Source organism: Dermochelys coriacea, chromosome 5, assembly GCF_009764565.3.
Source record: "Dermochelys coriacea isolate rDerCor1 chromosome 5, rDerCor1.pri.v4, whole genome shotgun sequence".
NCBI lineage: Eukaryota > Metazoa > Chordata > Testudines > Dermochelyidae > Dermochelys > Dermochelys coriacea.
In genome coordinates this window covers 45,458,045-45,483,150 of record NC_050072.1, presented here as the reverse complement: position 1 = coordinate 45,483,150, position 25,106 = coordinate 45,458,045, and the positions used below count along the sequence as shown (strand labels likewise).

At 41.8% G+C, this 25,106-nt stretch overlaps 1 protein-coding gene across 1 annotated transcript in view; it reads right to left on the bottom strand.

Annotated features, from left to right (window-relative positions):
* The window catches only part of HOMER1 (homer scaffold protein 1), a 158,311-nt gene extending 140,969 nt beyond the window's left edge, over nucleotides 1-17,342 (bottom strand). Inside the window, exon 1 of the mRNA XM_038403480.2 lies at nucleotides 15,819-17,342. Within this exon, the coding sequence (XP_038259408.1) occupies nucleotides 15,819-15,823 (5 nt within the window). The 5' untranslated portion in view covers nucleotides 15,824-17,342. The remainder of the gene's footprint in view (nucleotides 1-15,818) is intronic.
* Between the last annotated feature and the right edge of the window lie 7,764 nt (nucleotides 17,343-25,106).

Sequence of the window (25,106 nt, the reverse complement as noted above, 5' to 3'; positions counted from 1 at the left end):
AGGGGAGGGGGAAACCAGGAAATAGACAAGTGAGAAGGAGAATAGTCAGATGAGGTTAATAACATTTAGAACTGAATCCTAAAAAAGGAAAGAGACAGGAGAGTTGCTGGAAAATAGCGATGTAGTCATGCGTCTTCCAGAGCGTGACAGTAGTAGCATTGTGGAGAGCTAGGATTTAAGGAGGCCACAGAAAAGAATGGCAATAATCAATGGAGAAGATTATATGAAAGAAAGTTTCATCACAGGCTGAGTCAAGGTAGTGGTATACATGGGAATTGTTGAGGAAGTACCAAAAGGCATGTTTTCAGGTCTAGGAGATGCCGGAGATAGAGTTTGAGGTCTAAGATGACACGAAGACTACTGACAATAGAAGCAAATGGAAGGTGGTTTGAGGTCTTAATGGGAGAACCATCAAGAGGGAAGAGCCTAGTTAGATCATCCAGTCCATCTCAATTTCAACCCAGGAGAGTTCTGTAGGAGTACACTTTTAAATATTTATTCCAGCCTAGTTTTAAAACTTGCAAGCAATGGAGTTATATTTGAGGATATACTTTGTCTGTCCCAGAATCCATGTTATTTCTGTCTCCTTTTTCAGACACCATGCCCAGAAGTGAACAAAATGTCCCAAGCGAGGGCATACCATTGACTTAGCATTATAACACTTATTTTCTATCAATCATTATGCATCTTCACGTTTGATTTACTTTTTTGACTACCACTGCATGCTGATGAGAAATTTTTATTGATAAGTCAGCTATACCCATGTCTTTTTTCAGCTAATTTTGACACCAGTAGAGTTAATCCTTTCAAATAGCAATTTATCAACACTGAATTTCCTCTGCTATCATACGGCCCAGTCACCTATTTCTGTTAGGTTCTTCTGAAATTCTCTCTAGTATTAATCACCCTAGATATTTACGTGTCTTTTGGAAATGCGTACAATTAATGCATAACTGCCCTACTTTGACTTTAAAGAAAATAATTACTTTATTTTTTAAAAAAAAAAATCTCTTCAGAGTTAGTACTCTGACAGTCTAGAAAACCAAGTAGCACATATGCTGTATGCATGATTTGTTACTGTGAATTCCCTAACATGTCACATGAGTTACAGTCTTAGGTTTCAAATGATGATAGAAGCTGCTGTATTATGCAAACTCTCTATGTCCTTTAGGGCTAACCCAGGCTAAGTAGCTGGGGATCCCTTCCTTATGCATAGAAATCTTGACATCCCAAAGTCCAAGCAGCATAGAGATACCATTTTTCTTGTTAGGGATTTGTATTCCCTTTCCCCCCCCAGAGTTCAAGCAGATGAGAGGAGTTCGTGGGCATATCTCTTCTTCATGGGGGGAGGGAGAGGAATGCATTTAATAAAATCTTTGTTGTTTCTCAAGGGCTCATTTGGTTTCCATGGGCCTTCTTGGTGGACAGGATCTTCTGTAGAAAGCAAACATTTCTACATGAATTAATGCTGCTTTCCTGTTTGTTTGATTTACACAATCACAGAGGATTACAATGCAAAAACTCACTGTCACCTTATAACATGGGGTACAGATGTTGTAAGTAAGATGAATACATGCAACATCCTACATGTGTTTCATAAAGTCTAAACACTAAGCACGTTTTTATATTTCCAATACCTGTTTTAACAACACTAACACACAGGTGAGCCAGACTAGTTATGGCTGTGCATTCGTCTTAGTTCAGTTGAGGTCCAGGGCAGGGGTCTCCAAACTACGGCCAGCGGGCCGGATCTGGCCCGGGACTTCCATTTGTCCAGCCCTTCAACCAACAGGGGAGAAGCAAACAGCTGAGTAGGCACCCCAAGCAGGCAGAGGAGGGGCCGCAGGCAGCAGCTCACATGGGGCGGCAGCACAGCTGAGCTGTGCAGAGGAGTGAGTGCCTCTGGGAGCCAGTGTCCCCCCAAAAGGGGAGCCAATTTAGGGAAGAGTTGTTGCTGCAGCTGAGCAGGTACAGGGAGAAGCAAACAGGCAGGCAGGGGGAGGGGCTGCTGACAGCAGCTCATGCGAGTGGCGGGGGTAGCTCAGCTGAGCTGTGCGGAGGGGTGAGTGCCCCCGGGAGCCAGTGTCCCCTCAAAAGGGGAGCCAACTTAGGGAAGAGTTGCAGTTGCAGCCGAGCAGGCACGGACCCCTGCCTTGGAGTAAAAATACAAGCCAGATGCTTCATTACATCTCCAATAAATGGAGTAAAGAAGATAGAAATTAACAATTTCATAATGGTTAAATTTTAACTACAGCACTAATAGAACCAAACAGTCCCAACCAACAATGGGAACCTGGAGCTTCTCTTACCAAAGTACAGCCAAACTTTCAATCCTTTGTCATTTTCTTCAGCAGAGCGGGCATGCCTAGCAGGCACAGGGAGAAGGGAGCAGACACAGGGCAGAGCAGACCCAAAAAAGGGAGCAAACTTACAGTACCTGCATCGATTAACTTTTATACCCGATTTAGAATTTAATGCAACACTGACACAGTAGAGTAGTGTTTTTTTAAACTATTTTGCATATATTTAATTTCTTTCACAGTTGCTTCAGCCCGCGAACCCCCTTCAAAAATCTAATATGGCTCTCATCTCAAAGTTTGGAGACACCTGGTCTAGGAGCCTTGGTCTGAGCAGTCACCTGGTCTGCCACTGTCGCAAAGGCCTTCTCTGAAAAAGTCCATCTAGGGGGTGGTCATCCTGCTCCAGCTCAGAAAGGGTTAAAAGCCAGCTCTTGAAGAGGGCTGGGGCTGAGAGCCAATAAGAAAAGGCTAAGAGGCAGCCAGTCAGGGCCCTATAAAAGGGCTGTAGGGCCAGAAGGCAGTCAGTCTCTTTCTAGCTGTGGAGAGAAAAGGACCTGGCTGCCTGGGAATTCAGGGACTAGGAGTAGAGCAATGCTGGGGAAAGACAAGAGGAGCTCCAGCCTGGCAAAACCCCAGGCTGTGGGCCTTGCTAAGGGCCAAAGCAGGTACTGGGGTTGCAGAGCTGCAGCCTGGGGTTAGGCAGAGGCAGCTGGAGCGACCCCCTTGCCAATGATGGGTGGCCTTTACAGACTGCAGTTTGCCCCAGTGATGGGGCTAGATAATGACTGGCAGTTGCCACTGGGGGTAGAGGGTTGGGCGTTCCCCTGGGAGGGGAGACCCAGCATGTGGGGTTAATGTGGTGGGGCAGTACCCCAAGGTACTGGGCACCGGTGTCTGGGAGGGACATGGGGCCTAAAGCAGGTGAGACACCAGCCTGCAGAGGGCGCTCCGGGCTGGACAAGAGCTAATTCCCAAGATGACCAGCAGGAGGCGCCATGCCAGTGAGTCTCACTTTGCTGCAGTCCAAAAGAACCTTCTGAACTCCTTTCTAAAGTATGAAGGGGGATCCAAAATAATAGAATTATGCTACAACATAAAGGTAATTGGAGGGAGGGATAGCTCAGTGGTTTGAGCATTGGCTTCCTAAACCCAGGGTTGTGAGTTCAATTCTTGAGGGGGGCCATTTAGGGATCGGGGCAAAAATTGGGGATTGATCCTGCTTTGAGCAGGTGGTTGGACTAGATGACCTCCTGAGGTCCCTTCCAGCCCTGATATTCTGTGATTCACAAAGTTCAAAAGCCTGATGACATTTCATTTTCAAAAATAGATGTCTTTTTGAACAGAACAACATTTACTAGCAACAAAATAAATGGCATAAAGAAAATGTATTTTACAAATAAGTTTAAAGGTGATGTATAAGCAGAAGTTTGCAAATGCTGTTAAGTTTAGAATATGCTGAATGCCCCAAATGACAAAGGTAAACCTGAAGAAGAGCTCAGTGTATCTTGAAAACTTCTTTTGGTGAAAGACATCCAATTAAAAACATTACCTCACCCGATGAAGTGAGCTGTAGCTCATGAAAGCTTATGCTCAAATAAATTTGTTAGTCTCTAAGGTGCCATAAGTACTCCTTTTCTTTTTGTGTATACAGACTAACACGGCTGCTACTCTGAAACCTCTCACCCACCTTGTCTCTCTAGAAGTAAACGTTCACCATTAGAAGTAAATTGCAGCCAGAAGTGATAGGAGTTGTAGGGGACAACAGGTGGAGACATGCTGTCAGAATAACTTCACTTCAGAATAAGTGATGATCACTACTAGTGATCTGGAGCATAGGTGTTACCCAGACCCCTGACTGCTCTTCTAAATAAATTTTCTGGACAGCATTTGGTGCTTTTCCCACCATGCTTTTTCAGGCCTTTGACCAGACCAACCCATGCTATGCAACATACTCATCACTTCCAGCCACCGGCTTCACTCTTTTTTGAAGACAAACAAATCAGGTAGTTAGTACATATTTTATTTCAAATCGCTATCACACCAGCCTGCCTATCTACATTTAACAACTTCCCCCACTAGCCTGTGAAAATTAACCTATTAGCCACAAGCAGCAGAAGTGGAGTACAAACTGACCTATAAGACATATTCTTTCTTTTGTGGCTTAGAAGATAAGAGCTCAATCATGTTCTCATTAGTATCTGCATCTACCTTGTCTGACAGACCCCTGCTACCCACTCCTCAAATTTTGGAAGTGCTACTTCACTTGCTTGTTTTCCTTCCATGAGCTTAGACAAAGGTGTATCCTTGCAGCTGAATTGAATGCTCAAGCTCTATACTAAACCCTTAAGAAATCCATTGATGTATTGGTTAAAATATTCGTAATAGCTTAACACTCACCTTTTAATTTAACAAGTTAAATAACTTGAATGTTTTGAACTGGATGAGTGCTTACAAAGCTAAATGGCTGCAAATGGGGATCTTAACATTGTGCACAATGTTTCCAAAGATCCCTCTCAGAGCTATGTTCATGTTTTTTTTTTTTTTTTTTTTTTTTCAAATTCCTGCAACAAAACCAACACATTGGGTGGAAGGTTTAGCTTCCTACGCCCAGCTGGCTACTCAGCTACTCTTCATTCCCCTCTCCATACCAAACAAACAACTATGCCACAAGAAAACTCGTACGTGGGCTTTTGTTTGTATCTTCCTCCTCTCTGGTCTCCTTGCTCAATCTCCTCCAGTCCATCCAAGACACCATGCCTAAAATAGATTCTCCTCACCCCTGCTCAGTTACTCTCTCCATTGAAAACATGCATGAGCTGTCTCACCTTCATCAAGTTCTGATTTCTCCTACTGTCCTTCAAGATTCTACATGTGCTACCCATGCTTACTTCTTTCGACTCCCATTTTTTCCTCCACCTAGATCTCCTTCCTCACCTCTTCCTTTGCATTTCCCATTCATCTCTGGACAGTACTTTATACATGTTGCTATCACATGTAAAAGTCCTTTCTGGCCCTGCTGAACATGGCAATCACCTTCTTCATTCAATCCCTTTCTTAAATTCAATATTTCTATGAAGCATCAAATGTTAATCCACTTAAAAACAGACAGTACTGATATACACCCATATGTAACATTTAATACTCCAAGACCCATTCTCCCAGTCAGTCATTCAATGCATTTTGTATCTGGATTTTGTAGGTTGCAAATTCTTTGGGGGCAGGGATAGGATCATCTGGCATGTTTTGTACAGTGATAAGGATACTGTCAGTAGTCCAGTTAAATATTTGAGAAAAGAAATATTCAAAAGAGAAGAATGGAAAACAAAAAAAGTTGAACATAGGTTAGTTTTGTAAACAATTCAGAGTACGCATCAGTGGGTATTGGAAATTAGAAGTCCATAACTCATATGAATGTATAGATGGTACAATGCCTTGTTTGAAAGTCAGTAGGCTAAATAACTGCTAAGGCCCCAAATTACTTATGTAACTAGAATGCTGGTGAAAAAGCCACCTTCAACTGCCAGCCATTATTTCTTAGTTTCCTTAACTGATTACATTTGTGTATTCACAAACCAATGGCTATTTTTTTACTCAGCAAGTTTCTAGTAAGAGACAAAAAGGATACATACAGCCAAGACAAGAAATTCTGCAGCAGCTTCATATTGCTAAATGTAAGTTTATAAAGAATTAAATATGAAAATACTACAAGCAGGACAGCAGCCAGTAGGCAGTTTATTTTAATATACACAATTCATTTTACATTGTCTTACTATTTTCAGTTTTCAATACGCTAATAATTTTTGTTTTGATAATTCCTGGCTGCATCACAAGACTTGGGTAACACTGGAGGTTTTCACAGCTGGGTGAGGGAGAGTGAAGCCTTTTGGCACCTGAGAGGCATGGACCACATGTTTGGCAGCTAGGAATGGTGGGACAGACATTTCAGCTGAATACTTCATTGCTAAAAATAAATCAGATCTTTACCTTTCAGACTTAAGAACTCACTGAGTTGCATGAGATTTCACACTTCTCAGAGCTATATTTCTAGGCTAATGTAGATTTGAGACTTTTCACCCTAACTTACACTAGTCACATCCACAGTGTCTTTGCAACCATATGGATGAGAAGTATTTTTTAAAACAAAAACAAATTCAAGAATTTAACTTGTGGGAATGGGTTGTTTCCATACCCAAGGAACACAAGAGGATCTACTTATACTTAGGTTTACTTAGGTTTCAACAAGGTACTTTTAGAGAATCATGAAAGGGTACTTGTCCTAATACAGAGACTAACCCAGCCCTCCAGATGGTCACAGAAAACTCTCCTAGATTAAATCCTATGCCTCATGCCCAGAGAAGACGGGGAGAACAGGGCCAATGTCTGTGAAGACACAACCTTGGCTCCTGCACTCAGAGCTGGCCAGGCACCATGATGGGGTGCAGTACTTACTCTATGAGGTAGTAAATTAAAGTGTGTGTATTTGGGAGGTGGAGGGGAGTTGAAGGGTAGAAAAGAAGCCAGAGAGGAACTGTGAATTTGAATCACAATTTCTCTCAGAGCTGCTTAGCTACTAGCCATCCTTTCAAGCCAGCCAAGCTCAAATGTGCAAACTAGTTGACTTCATACTTGTCGGTGACAACCAGTATAAGATATTAGAAATATAGGTTTATCTTATTTTTTCAAGTGAAAGCATCAGTCAGTTGCACTTGGAATGAGAGCAGCTGGATGCTTGAACAGTGTCTTTCTGGATTGGAGTTATTGTTTTTGTAGTAGTAATGACTGCTGTCACCAACATTATATTTGCCAGCAGAACAAAGATATCAATCACAGTACACTTCGGTGTCATGCCAGCAGTGTGTGTTTGATTTCTAACCCTGTTATTTAATTCCTTGGAACTGCAATGTATTCCATGCGCCTCCTTCCCAGAAACCAGTAACCACTCCCATTGTTAATTTTGTCTGACCCCAAAACTGTGCAAAGTTAGATGCGTTAGGGTGCTATCTGTAATTTTAGTCTTCAGACCCCATTCTAATGGTGCCTAACATGGTTCTTTCATGATCATTGCACTTAGTCATTCTTTTTCATTGAATCCTAAAAGAGACTGTATTACAGACAGACATTTGTAAGAAATCAACATTTGAGAGATGTTAAATCTTGTTAAAAAGTCAGGAAATTCAGATTAAAGGTTCCAAGAGCAGCCTTAATTCTACCCTCTTAAAGGCATATTTACCTAGAAGTAAAGATCCTACTAATGGTGGCACACTATTTGAAACCCCTCAAAATTAAAGACTTTTACAGGACCATGCTTTCAAATTAAAAATCTGTCCATACAGAGATAAATTCCTACCTACCATTATAGCCTTAACTCAAAGCTTCCTAATTTGTATAGTTTTTTTTTGGTGCTTGGCAGCTCTGTCATCACACCCTTCCATTTGTGCCCTTCATGGAGGTAAAGATTGCACCAATATCATATCACAGAGTTAAAGAAAAAAAATACATATACCTTTACCCTACCACCAGGACAATGGTCCCCCACACATAACAGACTGGAAACTAGAGCTAGGAGCCTGAAACCCAAGCTGAAGAATAACAGCTCCAGTTTCAGTTTGTTGGTTTTGCCAGTTTATTGGTTTTGCCAGTTTATTCATTCCTTCAACATCTGAACCAGATATTCCTGATCTTTGTGGGAAGGAGAGAAAAAGGAAAAGAAACCTTTTTTGAAAGAGAAAGAAATACATAATGAAGCACACACACCTGCTTTTGCAGTTCACTTCAAGTCTCATCCTAATTCTCCACTAGTTGCTGCTAATTCAATCACATCTTTCATTATATGAAACATGAAGTCTGTAAACAAACATTTCCTTTAGATTAAAATAATAATACCTGATCAACAGAAACTGTCCTATCTACTTACATATTTCAAACCTTCTTTACATATACACAATTTGAGATATACTGGAAGTTATAGCTACAAGATTAATATTTCATCAAGGTGATCTGGACAGTTATTTTATACAGATATCTGTAATCCAGTTTTACAACACTAGAACAATACTTTTTTCTCCCTATGCATTAGTGTACTGTGGAGGTAGATAAGCAACATTTCTGATTTTTTTTTAAAAAAAAAAGAAAAAACAGATTAGCCATACGGTTCAACATTAAGTTGCAGTTCTGAACAGAGATGACAAATAAGAGTAAAGCAGATAATTTTTGATGGACCAATTATTATAAGAAGGAATTTTTATTTTTAGTGTGTAACTTGCTGTGCCTGCCTGTATATTACTTGTTGTCCTGGCCCCTGTGCATGTGCATAGATTGCAATCAGACACCAACAGATGGCATAAGAACATAAAGGCCATACTGGGTCAGACTAAAGTTCCATCTAACCCAGTATCCTGTCTTCTGACAGTGCCTAATACCAGGTGCTTCAGAGGGAATGAACAGAACAGACAATCATCAATAATCAATGATCCATCCCGTCACCCATTCCCAGCTTCTGGCAAATAGAGGCTAAGGACACCCAACCTGGGCTGCTGGGCCATTTAACTGCTATGTAGATGTTCCGGGTCAGGCTGGAGCCCAGAATCTAGGATGCTGCAAGGTGGGAGGGTCCCAGAGCTCAGGCTACAGCCGGAGCCAGAACGTCTCCACAGCAATTTAACAGCCCTGCAAGCCTGAGTCAGCTGGCACTGGCCAGCCGTAGGTTTTTAATTGCAGTGTAGACATACCCTATGACTCTTGAGTTATTTATTTATTAAAAAGAACATTTAGCCAGTAGTGATACATTCTGCTTCTAATACAAGTGACCAATATTGCACTAAGCAGTCATGCTGTTATGTTTTCATCCTTGAAGTGGATTGTATATTAAAGCTATTCATAAGAACCTGTGGTAATTCCATCATCATTTGCAAACCATAAAAAGACACACTCAGCAGCCCGCTAATCTATTTTGAAATGACATGTGAACCAAGAGATATGCAATGCAGCAGTGTCTGTAGCTTTAGTCGCATCCATTTATTACGTATTTGAAAGACATCCCAAGAATAAAACCACTCGCAAAATAATCCTCTGGTATCCGCCATGTTTGTCTTGAGACATTAAGGGTGAGATCCTGGGCACACTGAAGTGACAAGGAGTTTTGCTATTGACTTTAGCAGAGCTAGGATTTCACCCTTAGGCACAGTTTTCATCCTGATCTAGCTATACTGGTTTACAAAAAAAGGGGGCAATTAATTGGTGCAACCCTTGGTGGATAGAGTTATACCAATATGAAACGACATACATGCTGTGGGCGAAGGTCATACCAATTTCTCTATATTTGTCTCTAAACTAACAAACAGTTGATTAGTACAAAAGTTTTAGGGGGATGGTCTAACATGTCTGGCAAATCTATAACATGCTCAAGTTTGATTAGGGAGCAGGACTGGAATAGAAAGGTATCTTCAGCCCAATCTACTCCATGCCTATCTGCTGAAAGGCTGCAAGAGCAGTTTTAATCTTCTCATGCCTGTTTCAAGGCCATAAAAAACACATGCTTTAAGTGTGTGGACTTCCTGACAATATTACTTCCTCAGGTAGTAGTCTATAAACTATTTAATATTAAGAACAAACACAAACTAGATTCTTTCTAAACATTTATACCTCACTCATCTAGTACATACACTTTGTTGAGTGACATGGTACATCTGTAACAAAAGTTGTTCTTGTTTGTTACTACGCTCCACCCCTGCCAGAGGAACGGGTGTAATTTTTTAAGTGTTAAAAAAGTGTTTAAGTGGAAAAGCAGTGGCAGTGAAAAATCTTTTTGTCCTGAAAGTGCCACCATCTGTGGCTTTTGTGGAAGGGAGTTTCAAGATCACGAATGCATTACCAACAAGCTCTTCCCTCATAGTTATAAGCAATATTTCCAACTTCTGTAGGAGACCACTACTGTTGAGAAAAAGCTGGTTCCTGGGTTAGCCTGAATCCAGCACATTGGGTGGCTTGAAGAAAAAAAAATCAGGATAAGAATCTTTAATTTGATGTGGTGTTCAATAGGGGACATCACATCCTAGCTGGCTGTTTAGTATAAGGTCCAGTTTGTGGTGTGTGAAGGCTTCTGGTATTGTCAAATATTGTTTAATACTCAGTTAATGTAGTCTGCAAGAAGAAATATAAATAGCAGACAATCTCTGAAATGCTTTTTTTTTTTAAAAAAAGTGAAAATGACAACATTTCTCCTCTCTCCTGTTTTATAAATCCCTCAGATGAATATTTAAATTGTATAGCATGTATTTCTATGCTGTAAGCCCAAACAAAATGGTTCATCACAATTCAATGTAGCTTTTACAACACCAATTGTAAGTTTCCCTTTAAGTCTAGGGTTTGTTTGGGGGCGGGGGTTGGGAGGGGTCAGAGAGATTAATTGAGGCTACTTCTACACTGGCAACGGAATGACAAAGCTTTTCTTTCAGAGGTGTTAAACCCCACTCCCCACCCTGAAAAACAAAAGTTTTGCTGCAACAAGCACCAGTGTGAACAGCGCGTTGTTGGCAGGAGCACTCTCCTGCCAACAACGCAAACGCTGCTTGTTGGTGGTGGAAGTTTTTTTTGTCAGCAGGAGAGCTGACAAACAGCGGCTACACTGCACAACTTTTAGCGGCACAGCTGTAGCGACACAGCCATGTCGCTAAAAGCTGTGTAGTGTAGGCATAGCCTAAGTGTAACAACTTGCCTCTAAGAGTTTTTCGCAAAGTGCATTAAGCTACTATGCACTAAGGCATTCTTAGTGAGCAGTAAGAGTGTCCACATGGGGAGTTATTGCACACTAGCTACTCCACACTAACTGCTGCAGGTTCTCCCTCCTTCCCTCTCCCTCCCTCTGTAGCTAAGCCCTTGGTTCTCTGAGACAGAGTCCCACACAATTAAAGAAAAATCCACTTTAAGATTTAAAGAGACCGCATATATATTTGCTAAAAATTGGAGTGTTAACTAGATGCGTGAGACTCAGAGAACAAGTATAGAGGAGTCAAAATTAGGTTACTCAATCAACTAGAAATATGCATTCTGCCAGGTGTCTTAAAAGAGCCCAGGCATGCACTATTTCAAGTACTCATGCGGAACTTCTGTTTAAGTTAAGTGAATAGTATCTGTGGAATAACTACACACATACTACTTTCTACAACATTTCCCAGTTGATGAGAAAGCCTTGCTATCCTGACTGTGCAACATCCCAGTAATTTTTTACAAGTGTAGGTGCATGCAAAAACCTCTACACCCGAGGACTGGAGGCTGACAAATGTCATAACTATTATTAGAGAAAAAAGAAAGACAGGAATTACTGTAATTTTTTGATCATTCAGCAAGGGTAAATAAAAGGCAAACTGGTTGACAATTTTTGTATTTTCAAGAAATATTTGACAAAGTCCTGCAAAAAGGCTATTAAGGGAATTAATAATTTGCCAGGGGCCTGAAGGACGTTCACCAGCTCTCCGCTGTGGCAACGTGCTGGCTATCAAACTCAAGTATAAGTTTGTTGTCATTGCTATGTACTCAAGCCATATGAAAGAAAGGGTTGCCAAACCTCCAGGATTGTCCTGGAGTCTCCTGGAATTAAAGATTAATTTTTAATTAAAGATGTCGTGATGAAACCTTCAGTCCAGGAATATGTCCAGCCAAAATTGGTAACCCTAATGAAAGAAGAAGATTATAGGGCAAAAGGTAGTGAAGTAAACCAGGATCTTATCTAGGAAAGTACAAGTGTAGCTGTGATCATTTTTCACTTTGCAAGGTTAACAGCTGTGCCCAAGTTTTTCATACTAGAACTGATATTCAAATATATTTTTAAATTATTAAAAAGGGGGTGAACAACAAATTGGCAGAACTTCTAGATGACAAAGTTGTCTTCACTAAGTTAAAAGAAAGAAGGTGAACAGACAGCAAGATTGCAGGTGAAATTCTGCGTTAAACAATAAAAGGTAATACTCATGAGTAGTGCAAACTATTCCTTCTAATAGGACTTGGATTGAAATTATCTGTAGACACTCAGGAAACAGAAAGTATGACTGGAGATACAGAAATTTGTATACAAGGAGAGACCAAGAAGATTGGAACTGTTTAGTGAGGAGATGAATAAGAATGGGCATGATGAAAAGGTACAAAATAATGAATGTTACAGACAAAAGTAGATCAGGCGTTTCTATTTACCTTCTCTTATATTACAAAAGCAAAGGGACATTCAATGACACTGAAATGCAACAAATTTAAGACTGAAAAAAGGAATACTTTACACAGCGCATAGTTAATCTATTAGCCTCAGTATCTTGTAGCAATGAGTTCAAGAGCTTAGAAGGGTAACATTTATAGTGTCACTAAGAACAGCCAGTTACATTAGAGATGACTAAAACAGCAAGCTTCTTTTTTGGACAGGTTACTCCATAATTGTCTATATGGGGTTTCTTGTGCTTCCCTCTGAAGCATCTGGTACTAAGCACTGAAATAGGTACACCATTGGTGTGGTCTGGTACCAATTTGTATGTTCATAGCTTGAGTGAGAGATGTGTAGAAAGCCAGCACCTATTAAGTATTAGATATGTGGATAAAATAGATGCACCCCTCCTGCCTAAATCACTGCTTCTATCAGAGTAACCATTCATTTTTGTAACTTGACTCTAAAGGATTAAACTTCAAGAGTTTACAGTCATTCACTTTGCATGCCACTTGAATTCATTTTGAATAGAAGCTTGACGAAAAAGCCATGGTCAAGATAATTTTAGAAACTGCAATGTTACAGTTGCTGTATTAGAAAAAGTGTCTACACAAATGCCACAGTGTACCCTCTAACACAAAAAAGGACTTCAGTCCCATGAAGGGGACTGATACTTCATGCTATGTGGCTTTAACCAGGAGCAAAATTACCCATTCTTTACAGTGGATTCAGCTGAATCTGTGCTAAACATGATTCCCATGCACTCAATGTGAAACCTGTCAGGAACAGATAAGTGTAGAGAAGGCTATACAGCAATAGTCTTAGCAATGGTTAATATCAGCATTCCTGATCTGATTGTGCCCATTCTTTTACAAAGAAATCTGCAGAGAGAATAGTACAGCTTCTGAGTTAATAAATTTCTCTACATTATCCAGCATGCACTTTCGCTGAAGGGAGTCATTCTTCAAATGAAGATCTGCTAGTGATTTTCTGCTGAAATTACTCAGTTAAGGGACCTATTCTCTGGGAAGCCATTTTTGTAGTCTCTCCTCTCTCTATTCCCCCAAAGCCCCTCATTTTATACATCTGCAAGAAGAGGTAATTTGCACTGGCTAATTAACCACAAATAACCAACACACCAGACCAACACACTTTAATTTCTTTGCAATGGTGGAATATTCAATTTATGCTGGTTAGCTTTTATTTTCAGAAATGATAAAGTTCTGAAGGGGTGAGGAATTCATTACTTCTTACTACACCTAGATATTGGGCAGAACTTGTACACCCAGGTAGTATTAAGTATGTTCATATTTTTCACCGCTCTGTGAAGGACAAAATACATTTTCCATTCCTATGTGGAGTAAGATCAACTAACCAAGTTCTTAGAAAAACTATTAAGAGCATACTTTACTAGTATTTTGAAAGTTTTCCAAAAGCAATAATTCCTACATCTGAATTAGTGCAGTTTTAAGGTAAGTACAACATTTGTATTCTATGAAGACCCCACATCATTTAGCCACTTGTATCACAAGGAGTACCTACATTACTGCTTGCTTGAATACATCTTCTATGTATGTAGCTTGCTGCAAATGAAAAGTGAGTTGGGTTGTTGTCTGTTGGGTGAGTGGAAAAGAAGAGAGAAAGTAAGAAGATAATAGCTAGCCTAAGAACAAGAGAGTGGGATCTAAAAGATCATCAGTCTATTCATCCCATGCCTTATATATAGTCTACTCCAGAATGTAGTCAAAACTATCTAAAGCCCCCACAAGTAGCTGCTGAAAAAATTGGAGATTTAAAATGCCCATTTAACTGTCCTTGAAGAGAAATCACTTTTCACTTCCCACCTGGTGTACCAATTTCATGAGAACAAACCCTTATATGAATAAGGCACTGAAGGACCATAACTTGTCTTGAGTCACATTTCTGTCTGAAATGTTGGCCTTACTATAGTATAAAGTTGGTATAATCAAAATATCAGAAAAAAAAGGAGTTTTGGGGGTTTACTCGGTGCATTTTATAACATTTTCTTTATAATCCACACTACTGTTTCCTGTGTATAGTGAATTAGTCAAATTTCCCCAACTGATGTTCCGTGCAAAGAAAAAAGGAGAAAGACATTATTAAAAAAAAAAAGCAATCATATGTTTTTTCCATTATACTTGGTAGGGGCTGCCCAACCAAGTGTGCTGCTTGGGACGATTTTAAGACATTTTATAAAAATTCCAGTTGGCCATGGGAAAAGATTTCCAGAATGGCTAAGTCACTTCAGAGTCTAAATGACTTAAAATTTACCCCATCTCTCTTATTTACAAGTTCTGATTAACATTGAATAACTAGTGTACAGTAGTTTTCCAATACAGAGAACATTCTATAAAAGTTGGGAAGACTACACATTAGATCTAATTTCTGTTCTGTAGGGAACCTGGAAGAGGAGCTAGAATAAATCTTTCCTTCCCTGGTACCTACTGTTAAGTTACTGTAACAAGCTATACACTTTAAACTATGGTTCAACTCTGAAAGTGACTAAAAATGTCACTGAAAATTTTCATGTTTCTCCCAGTCTGCAATCTGAAAGTCAAACTGGGTTCTTGTCTTCTTGTGTGTCAGCACCAGAAAGAGAGAGTTCTGCAAACCAAGTTATGATCAATGAAACCTGCACAACTCTGCTGTCTTTGGTGGATTTGCCCAGGTTACTAAATGTAATTTATTAAATAATTCTGAGGATGCCCAAATAATAGAATACAAATCACTTTCTTAGCTGATCTGGCCCTGCAGAGCCAATAGGAGTAAAATGGTTTGTCACAATACAAGTACGTATGACTAGAGTCACACAAAGAAATGATCAGTTCAGTAGTGAGGTGCCATTTTCATTCACTTTTCAGAGTAGAAATTAAAAATGTAAACATGAAATAGATGTTATCCCCATCTGGAAAGGGCAGAATGACCAATTTGCTGATTTTCTCGCTATTGTTTCATATCTTGTTGCTGAAATTTTCCCTAGTTCCATACTCGTTAGCAAAAACCTGTTATAGAAATAACAGTGTCCTTTAATACAACTCCTGGTGCCCTATCCAAGTCCATAGTGCTGAGAGACCAAAGACTAGATCACATGGCCATGAAAGCATTCAGTCTACTAAAGTTAAAATGACAAATTTCTACATACCAGACTTCCTGTACCAGAAAAGCTTATTGACAATAGAAATTAAAAGCTCATTTTTTTCCTGCATTTCATGTCGGACCTATGTATTTTGCTTATAACTTGTGAACCACCTGGAAACCCAGTTCCTTTTATGGAGCTCCCTCTTGACAAGTCCATTTCTAGAAATCCTTACCCCATGATGCCCAACGGACGCTTGCACTGAAGGTGCTCTATAGACGATTCCCAGAGGATTTTCCTCGCCTCTCCACCACCTGGTTCTCTACCCCTCTGGTCCGACGTTCCCTTAGCGATGGTGACACGAGTCTGGGTCACCACGTTTCCCGGCTTGACTTTTTCCCAGGCGTTTCGGAGAAATCCAAGTGGCCCCGCGCTCCTATTAGCAGGGCTGAAGCGCTGCCCTAGCGGGTCAGCGCCTCCCACAACGGGAGTCCGTAGGCATGTGGAGCTGTAGCCAAAGAAATCACAATCCCCTTTGGAAGGAGAAGGAGCCGAGGCGTCCTAAGGAAGAAGCCCGAGGCGGGTTTCTCCCATATCCTCTCGGAGCACGGTCTTCTCCGGCCCTAGAGTAACTCCAGCCCACTGCCAGAGGAGACGGCCTCGGAGGTAGCAGCAAACGGCGAATCCCCTCCCCACAGCCAGCCAGCCTCTCCTTGCGCGGGGAGAAGGGGAGACGCTCGCCTCTCACGGGGGCGAGGGAGCCTGCAGCAGCGTTTATCCCCCGGGTAAGCAAAGCCCCAGGGCAGCGCGAGCTCGGGGTACGTCAGGTGCAGCGCGGGATGGGGCCGGCGTTATGCGCAGCGCTCCCCGCCGCTTCTCCCTCTAACACCCCCGCCGGCGGCAGCAGCAGCAGGATGGGGGGTATCGATTCATTTTCCCGAGCAGCAGGCGGAGGCGGAGGGAGCCGTTTCACCGGCGCTGGCATGAGGCTCCCTGAGAGCGGCAGCAGCAGCAGCAATGCGGGAGCACCGGTGGCACATCCCCCGCAGAGAGAGAGGCCCCGCTACCCGGCCGCGGAGACGCGGGGCGCCGCTCCCTCTTCCAGCAGGGACGGGTCCTTTCAGTCACGCCTCATGCTGCAGCGAACGGGCGAGCATCTTCCTCCGGGCTCGGAGAGGCGGATCAATCACCGAGAGCGGCAGCGGGGGATGGGAGCGGCAGCGCCCCCCGCTCCCCTATGCCGCAGGGGAACCGTACGGACCGAGGGACTGAGCCGTGCAACCCCCCCCTCCCCCCCGGCCCCGCACAAGGCGGCGGGATCCCAGTGTCGCGCGGCGACTGGCGTCTCGCCGCTGGCAGCTCAATGTCGGGCTGCACCCGCCTGCTCCAGCGCCCCCGAGACGCCGGTTCCCCGCGCACCTCCCCCCTGCCTCACACCCGCCCCCGCTCCAGCTCCGCTCCTTCTCCGCCTCCCTTGCTCCCGGGAACAGCAGTTCGTCGGCGCCGGGGAACAGGCGCTGCTTGCCCCGGCCCCCTCGTCTCTTTCTCCCGCACCCCTCGGGTGTCGGACCAGGCGCTTCTTCTGTCAGCGAGACCGCGGCGACTTAGCGATCCCGGCTGGGCACTTGCCCCGCCTCCTCCCCGTGGCCGGGCACCCTACGGTCCCCAGCGAGCTGCGCCGCACGCGCCCTCCCTGTGCTCTGTAGCCCCGGCACTTCCCACAGCTGCACCTGCTTGCTCTGTCTCCATCCTCCGCTTGGGGACCTTTAAATAGGACACGTCAGCGCGTTCCCCTACGCACCAACGTCACACACTGCTCCCGGCGCTGACGTCATCGGGGTGCGGGGGATGATGTCAAAGTGTTCCAAGCCGCCGGAAGCGCTTCTATATTAGGGAATGGAACGGAAAAGCAGAGGGAAACCTCGGCTGCCGCCCACTTCCATGAGTGATCTTCCCCCGAGTACGAGCTGTGCTTTGTCCTAGCGCATCCACCTCCCACCTCCTCTGCCCACCTCGCACATTCTCCCCAGAACACCGTGTATTCAATAAAGGGGAAGAAAGCTGTAGTGTGCTCATTCTTAGAGACGAACAAATTTATTAGAGCATAAGCTTTCGTGAGCTACAGCTCACTTCATCGGATGCAGCTGTAGCTCGCGAAAGCTTATGCTCTAATAAATTTGTTAGTCTCTAAGGTGCCACAAGTACTCCTTTTCTTTTTGCGAATACAGACTAACATAGCTGCTACTCTGAAACCTGCTCATTCTTGGCTCCAAAGTCCCAAACTGTACCATCAAAATAGTTAACAAGTCCAGCTGCCTCCTATTCTACCAGAAAATAAAAATCCATACCAGATGCATCTCAGAGAACAAACAAAAACTTGGAGAATAAACACTATAAAAACTTGGAGCCTTTGAGACCCAGCCAATTTCTGGTTTCCCTCTACACCACCTTAATTGCATAGCCTGGGTAGAGAACAGTTATAGCTGGATCTTTGCAATTTTTGGCCCAAAGCCCCAAAATGTATAATCTAAATATAAAACAAAGTATGCCTCTGCTACATTATTCTAAAAATCCAGAACCTGATGCATTGCAGCCCAATCCAGTCCCTGCTTTCTGCCAATTTTTAATTCCAATTTGGGTTTTTTGGTGTTCATTGTATCAAAATTTAACAGCTCCTAGTGCACCAAAAAAATCCTGATCCTGTCGCAAACTGGCACCCTAGCACCATAAAGATATATATCCAATCCTTAGATCCAGCTACTTTTACAAATCCAACATCTCCACATTCTATCAGGTAAATACAGAAGTGCAGCACCTTCTCCAGTTCTACTGCAAAAAATCTAGATCTCATGCACTCCTGCAGTGCTACTTAGCAAACACCAGCACCTAGAGTTTTCCAGATCCTACTATTTTTGGCCCACTCCTCCAACTTTATTGCCAAAATAGATAACACATGTTGCTGCTGCTACTAGACCGGAAATTGCCAGGCTCTCTCAGAGCCTGGTGCTAGTTTAATGTAAAATCCTTTATCTGGCACCTGATTCTTTGTAGGTCCAACAAATTTTTGTACCTGAATTTCTAAATACTAATGCCAAAGAGTCTCAATCTGTGGTCTGTGGTGCGCTTGCCATCGGATAAGTAGACAGCCAAGAATTCTTTAAATATTTTCCCCATAAGCGATCTAGTTAGCACAGGAACACTATGCAATCATGAATGAGAGGGGAGGTATCCATGAGACACTCAAAATTATCTACCTGTACGTAAAAGTCTGATTAGCCCCAAGTTATACCATTGGGGTACATAGGACACTGCCTCACTCAGAAAAATGACAAAACAAAAACAAATAAAACAAGAGTAAAATAAAATTATGTTCACAACTGTTCCTTTACCAGACAAGCTCTTCCTCATATAGGATAGCTTCATGACAACAACTACAGTACATCCAACTGAGCATATTTCAGCAGGGAACTCTAAAGCTGTAGCATGATTTTATTGAACATCATGATTTTGCTGGCATCAACAAAGCACTGACTGACATTTTCAAAAAGTGATCTTAATTAATAAGTGTGAGTAGATATGATGAGTTAGAATGCCTTACCTAGCATTTTGATCTACAGCAGTAACTGGACACAGGTAAAGAGGACTTCTTACAAAGCAAGAGGAGGCTGACATTACACAGTAAGGGAAATCTTCTCCAAAGGAAAATAAGTACAAAAAAAAAAAAGTGTGAATCATTCATATCAGCAGCATGGAAGTGTCAGGTGGATTTCATCACAAGGGAGGAAAAGCAGTTTCCTTAGTTTCACATTTCCCACTCCCTCCCTCGCAATTAAGAGTACACGGTAGGCATTCAGCAATGAAAACTTTAGAATCAGTGGTATAAATCTGTAATTTGGTATTAGCAATGTTCAAAGTATGCATAATTGAGGTTAGCATATAATACTCTCAAACTGTGGCTGTCTTTCATATCTCATTTGTTTTTGTGCTTTTTATGTGACTTTAGAAATAAAACTATTTGTAATGGATCCCACTGGCAATGGGTGTTCTGGGAGGAATAAAGCTGTATACCACTCCTTTCTTCCACACAGTAATAGTTTAGGATTAAACAGACCAGGATGAGAAAATAGGCCAATTATTACAAATATAATCCTTGTGATTGAGGGGATAAAAACATGTTTGTATTATTAACCCATAATGTGACACCTTTTGCTTGTGGCAACATAATTCAAGGGTAAAGAAATTAACTAAAGCTCCAAGTTCTTATGAGAAATGCCATGCATCCACCAGTTCTGTTCTCTCAACCAGGAATTCTGAAACTGGTGAAAATGCTATAGAATTTAATGATGTCCAAAGTGAGATGTTTAAAGATTCCAGAGATGGCTCAGTCTGTCTCTACCATTCAACTTGTTCACATTTTTGGTCAGCATGAAATACAATATTGTTTTCCCAGCAGACAGGACCAAAAACAGAAGTTCCTGAGTTTGGACAAAATAAATAATAAAACCCACAAACCAAATCTTGAGGGAAACAACTGCATATTGTCTTGAGAACCAGAGCTGTGAGCAGATTCAGAGCAGAGAGACTGAGCCATCTCAGATTGGGCACCCAACATTAGTGGGTACTTTTGACCTTAATCTCCCTCATTTCCCCACCTATAAAATGAGGACAATACTGACATATCAGAAGAGTGTTATGATACAAATTAATGTTTGTGAAGCACTCAGATACTGTAGTGGTAAGAGCCAGAGAAAAGCCCATGAGGAAATCAGTTGGTGTATTCTGAACAAGGTTTGAATAGTGTGCAGTAAGTAAACCATGGGGCACAACATTGAACAATGAGGAGAAAACAAAATATTGAATAACTGCTTATTAAATGAACACTGTCTATGCTGTGCATTGAATAAGGCAGGGGTCCTATGGGAAAAATAATATGATATAATTAAGAACTGTATCATAATGCATATGTACAAGGCATCTGAATTAGGATTGCACAGATAAGAACTAGGAAAAGCCAGAATTAAGGTTGAGTGCTTGATTTTTGCAACCTTAGTAATGTTCTTTTAACTTGTTTTTGTGCAATATTTATACGCAAGCCAGGATCTGAATGAGCTCTCCCTTTCAGGTCCAATTGAAGAAACGTTCAGTTATGAAAAACAGGAGGAAGTGGCCATTAATTTGAAAAATAAATCTTCAGAAGTAATCTGTACACAAGATTTCAGTTAATTTAATGCAAGAAGTTTGAAGCACACCTCCCAACTGTCCCAGGTTTTGCAGGACTGTCCTGTTTTAACCCCCAAACCCTCCTGTTCTGGGTGAAGCAGCTCCTGTCCCATAGAGCTGGCTGGGCTTGGCTCTCAATTCTGGGCATTGAGTCCTGGTCCCTAGCAAATAGGGTTGCACCACCACTCAAGTTGGGCCCTTCCATCCCTCCGTAAACGGAGATGGAGAAGTGGACAGGCTATATGTGAGAGTGGCGCAGGCAGCACCTGACAACCCCTCGGACCTCCTGCTCCTTGGGGCAGCACCTTCCTGCTTTAGCCATTTCAGATATTGTGAAGTATGTCATCGTGTCTGCATTATTCTGTTAAGAAAATTCAGGACCAAAAAAGAAACCCCTCATGTGACCAGATACTCAACACAATATTAAGAAGCCAAAATAGAGAAAAAAACAGGTTAAAGAATATTTAGATGAGTTAGATCAGTGGTTCTCAGCCAGGGGTACTCAATTCATCTAGATCAGTGTTTCTCAACCTGGGTGTTGCGGCCCCCATTGGGGGTGTGTCACAGGATAAGTTTAGGGGGCCAGCATTACAGGGTGGCAAACAGGGCAGCTGCCCAGGGCCCCATGTCACAGGGAGCCCTGTGGAGTTAAGTTATATGCTTCAGAACCAAGTGGTGGGACTCAGGCTTCAGATAAAGGCTCACATGTGAAAAACGGGCTCAAGTATCACACTGAAATTAAGTAAAATATTTGTACTGAAATCGATTTATTTTATAATTATATGGTAAAAATGAGAACTTAAGCAATTCTTTAGTAATAGGGTGCTGTGACACTTTTGTATTTTTATGTCTGATTTTGTAAGCAAGTACTTTTTAAGTGAGGTGAAACTTGGGGTACACAAGACAAATCAGATCAATGAAAGGTAATATGTAAAGGTTGAGAACCACTGAGCTATATGTATTGAAGTTGGCAGGGCCTGATGAAATTCATCCTAGGGTACTTAAGGAAGTAACTGAAGCAATGCCATAACCATTACTGATTATTTTTTGAGAACACATGGAGGAATGGTGAGGTCCCAGAGGAGAGAAAGGCAAACATAGTACTTATCTTTAAATACAGGAACAAAGATGACCCAGGGAATTATAGACCAATCAGTATAACTTCAACACCTGGAAAGATACTGGAACTAATTATTAAACAATCAATTTGTGAACACCTAGAGAATAATAGCGTTATAAGGAACAGCCAAAAAGGACGTCAAGAACAAATCATGCCAAACCAGCCTAATTTCCTTCTTTGACAGGGTTACTAGCCTAGTGGATAGGGGAGAAGCAGTACACGATACATCTAAATTTTAGTAAGACTTTTGACACAGTCCTTCATACAGGGGCCACTGATGCATCCACAGAATACCAGAGGTCTTGGTACTTCTGGAACAGCATGGGCCTTCCCCTACCTGTGTGACCTCACATGCAAGACACCAGTGGGAACAAGATGCCACGCTTTTCAGAATGGTGTCCTCCATGCAGCATGACCTTGCATGCACCATGTATGTGAGTCACACCAGTAGCAAAGTGGCATGCTCTGATATCAAACAAAACCAAGGACAGGACAAGACAGGACAGGGACAAACATTACCAAAAACAGATTGTCCAGCTTCAGTTTGGATAAATAGTTTGCCTATTCCCCAGGGCCAGCTCTAGGTTTTTTGCCACCCCAAGCAAAAAAATTTTTGGTTTTTTTTTTTTACATGTTTTTTTTAACATGTTTACATGTTTGCACTTTGCAATTTTTTTTGTACTGTTTAAAATAAAAAAAATGAAAACAGAGAATTTGTAGTTAGTGAAATAAAACAATTTTCTACTAGTGTACTCATTTAATTTTAACAAAAATCACAATTACAAACAATTTGGGTTCACTATACACTGTAATGAAAAACGTTAGTGTCTTCTGGTGCACCCAGTTTCTCATAAATTAAAAGAATTTATATGAACTGAATTTTTCTGGTTTTTATACTTGCGTAGTCTTTTAATAATTCAGTGACATCTAAATTTTTTGCAATGGTACTTTCAATAGAAATTAATGCAAGTCCTGACAAACGATTTTGAGACATGGTGGACCTCAAATAACTTTTTAGTAATTTGATTTTGAGAAACTCCACTCACCAGAAGACACAGATACTGGTAATGTTAAAAGAATGCGTAAAACTATAGCAGTGTTTGGAGTGAGGTGCTCGGGGCTGTAAATCCTACCTGTGGCCCCCCAGCCCAATCTCAGACCCAACCCCATACCTGCAGAGGGGACAGTAACCGACAGAGTGGCTGGGCGGCGGGTCAGCTGCAGGGAGGGAGGTGGACCAGGGGTACCCGCCCAGTGCTGAGCTGTCTGGACTCTGCTCCCCTCGGCTCCAGCTCCTGTGCCACTGGTGACATGTGTGGCGGGGCGGGGAAGAGGGGGCCACATCGCTCTGCTCTCCCAGCAGCGGTGGGCTAGGACAGGGACTGCCCCTGGGCTGGGACCTCCACGCTAAGCCCGCTGCCCCGTCCCATGTAGGGGCTCATTAGTTGACTGAGAAGGGCTGGGGGAAAAAAAAAAGAAAAAAAAAAAAAAAAAAAAAAAAAAAGGATGGCCGGAATGCTGCCCCTGGAAATGTGCCACCCCAACCATGTGCTTGCTTTGCTGGTGCCTAGAGCCGGTCCTGCTATTCCCACATGATATTCTCATAAGTGAACTAGGGAAATGTGGTCTAGATAAAATTACTATAAAGTGGGTGCACAACTATTGAAAGATTGTCCTCAAAGACTAATTTACCAACAGTTCACTGTCAAACTATGAGGGTGCATCTAGTGAGATCACACAGGGGTCAGTCTTGGGTCCAGTACTATTCAATATTTTCATTAATGACTTAGATAATAGAGTGAAGAGTATGCTTATAAAATTTTCAGATGACAACTTGGTGGGAGGGATTGCAAGCAGTTTGGAGGACAGGATTAGAATTCAAAACAACCATGCCAAATTAGATAATTGGTCTGAATTCAACAAGATTAAATTCAATAGAGACAAGTGCAAAGAACTTCATTTAGGAAGGAAAAAAATAAAATCAACAAAGTGGGGAATAACTGGCTAGGTGGTAGTACTGCTGAGAAGGAGATGAGAACTATAGTGGATCACAAATTGAATAAGTCAACAATGTGATGCAGTTACCAAATAGGCTACTATTCTGAGGTGTACTAACCCGATTATTGTATGTAAGACAGTAGGTAATTGTGCCACTCTATTTCTCACTGGTTAGGCCTCAGCTGAAGTACTACATCCAATTCTGGGAAACACCTTTCAGGAACGATGTGGACAAACTGGAGAGAGTCCAGAGGAGAGCAACAAAAATGATAAAAGGTTTAGAAAACCTGAGCTGTGAGGAAAGGTTAAAAAAAACTGGACATATTTAGTTTTGAGAAAAGAAGCCTGGGAGGGTGGGGTCTTGATAGTAGTCTACTAATACGTTAAAGGCAGTTATAAAGAAGATGGTGATGAACTGTTCTCCAGGTCCAGTGAACGTAGGACAAGAAGTAAGGGGCTTAATCTGCAGCAAGGGAGATTTAGGTTAACTATTCGGAAACACTTTATAAGCATAGTCAAGCACTGGAACAGGCTTCCAAGAGAAGTTGTGGACTTGGAATTAATAATATTTGTAATTATTAAATTGGGAAACTTCCAAACACCAATTGGATTTAATAAAGGAATTTCTGATTAAAAGGCCAAATGGTATTTATACAATTGTTCTAAACATGCCTAAAAAACAAGCAATTTACTACAGCTAAACAGTAATAAAATATTTATAAGCATTCGATCAAGATACTTACAAATGGGCTAAACCTGTAGGTGCTTAGATCCATATTGGTTGGCTCCAACATGCTCAGGCAGGTATTAGCAATGAGCCCTTTCAGAGTTTACTTTTTATTCTCTTTAACAAACAAGTGATGTCATTGCCATTTACTGATTTCAGCTAAAAAACAATTGGAGACTATTCACCCTTATTTCCCATCTTAATCCATATAAGTTTTACAGTCTTTCTTCCCAAGGCCTTTCCTTCCCTTCTTCTTGCTGTCCAACAGTTCTCCCACTGCACCTACGTTCACATAGGCTTTAGCACTGGTATGTGGTTTGGGGAAAGGCCATGTTGGCTCATTTTGGGATAGATTCTCTTTCTTTAATTTAAAATCATCTGCAGTCATCCCTGTTGGTCAGAGGCCTTATTTTTATGATTAAATTAATAATAATTAATTATTATTAATTATTATTGTT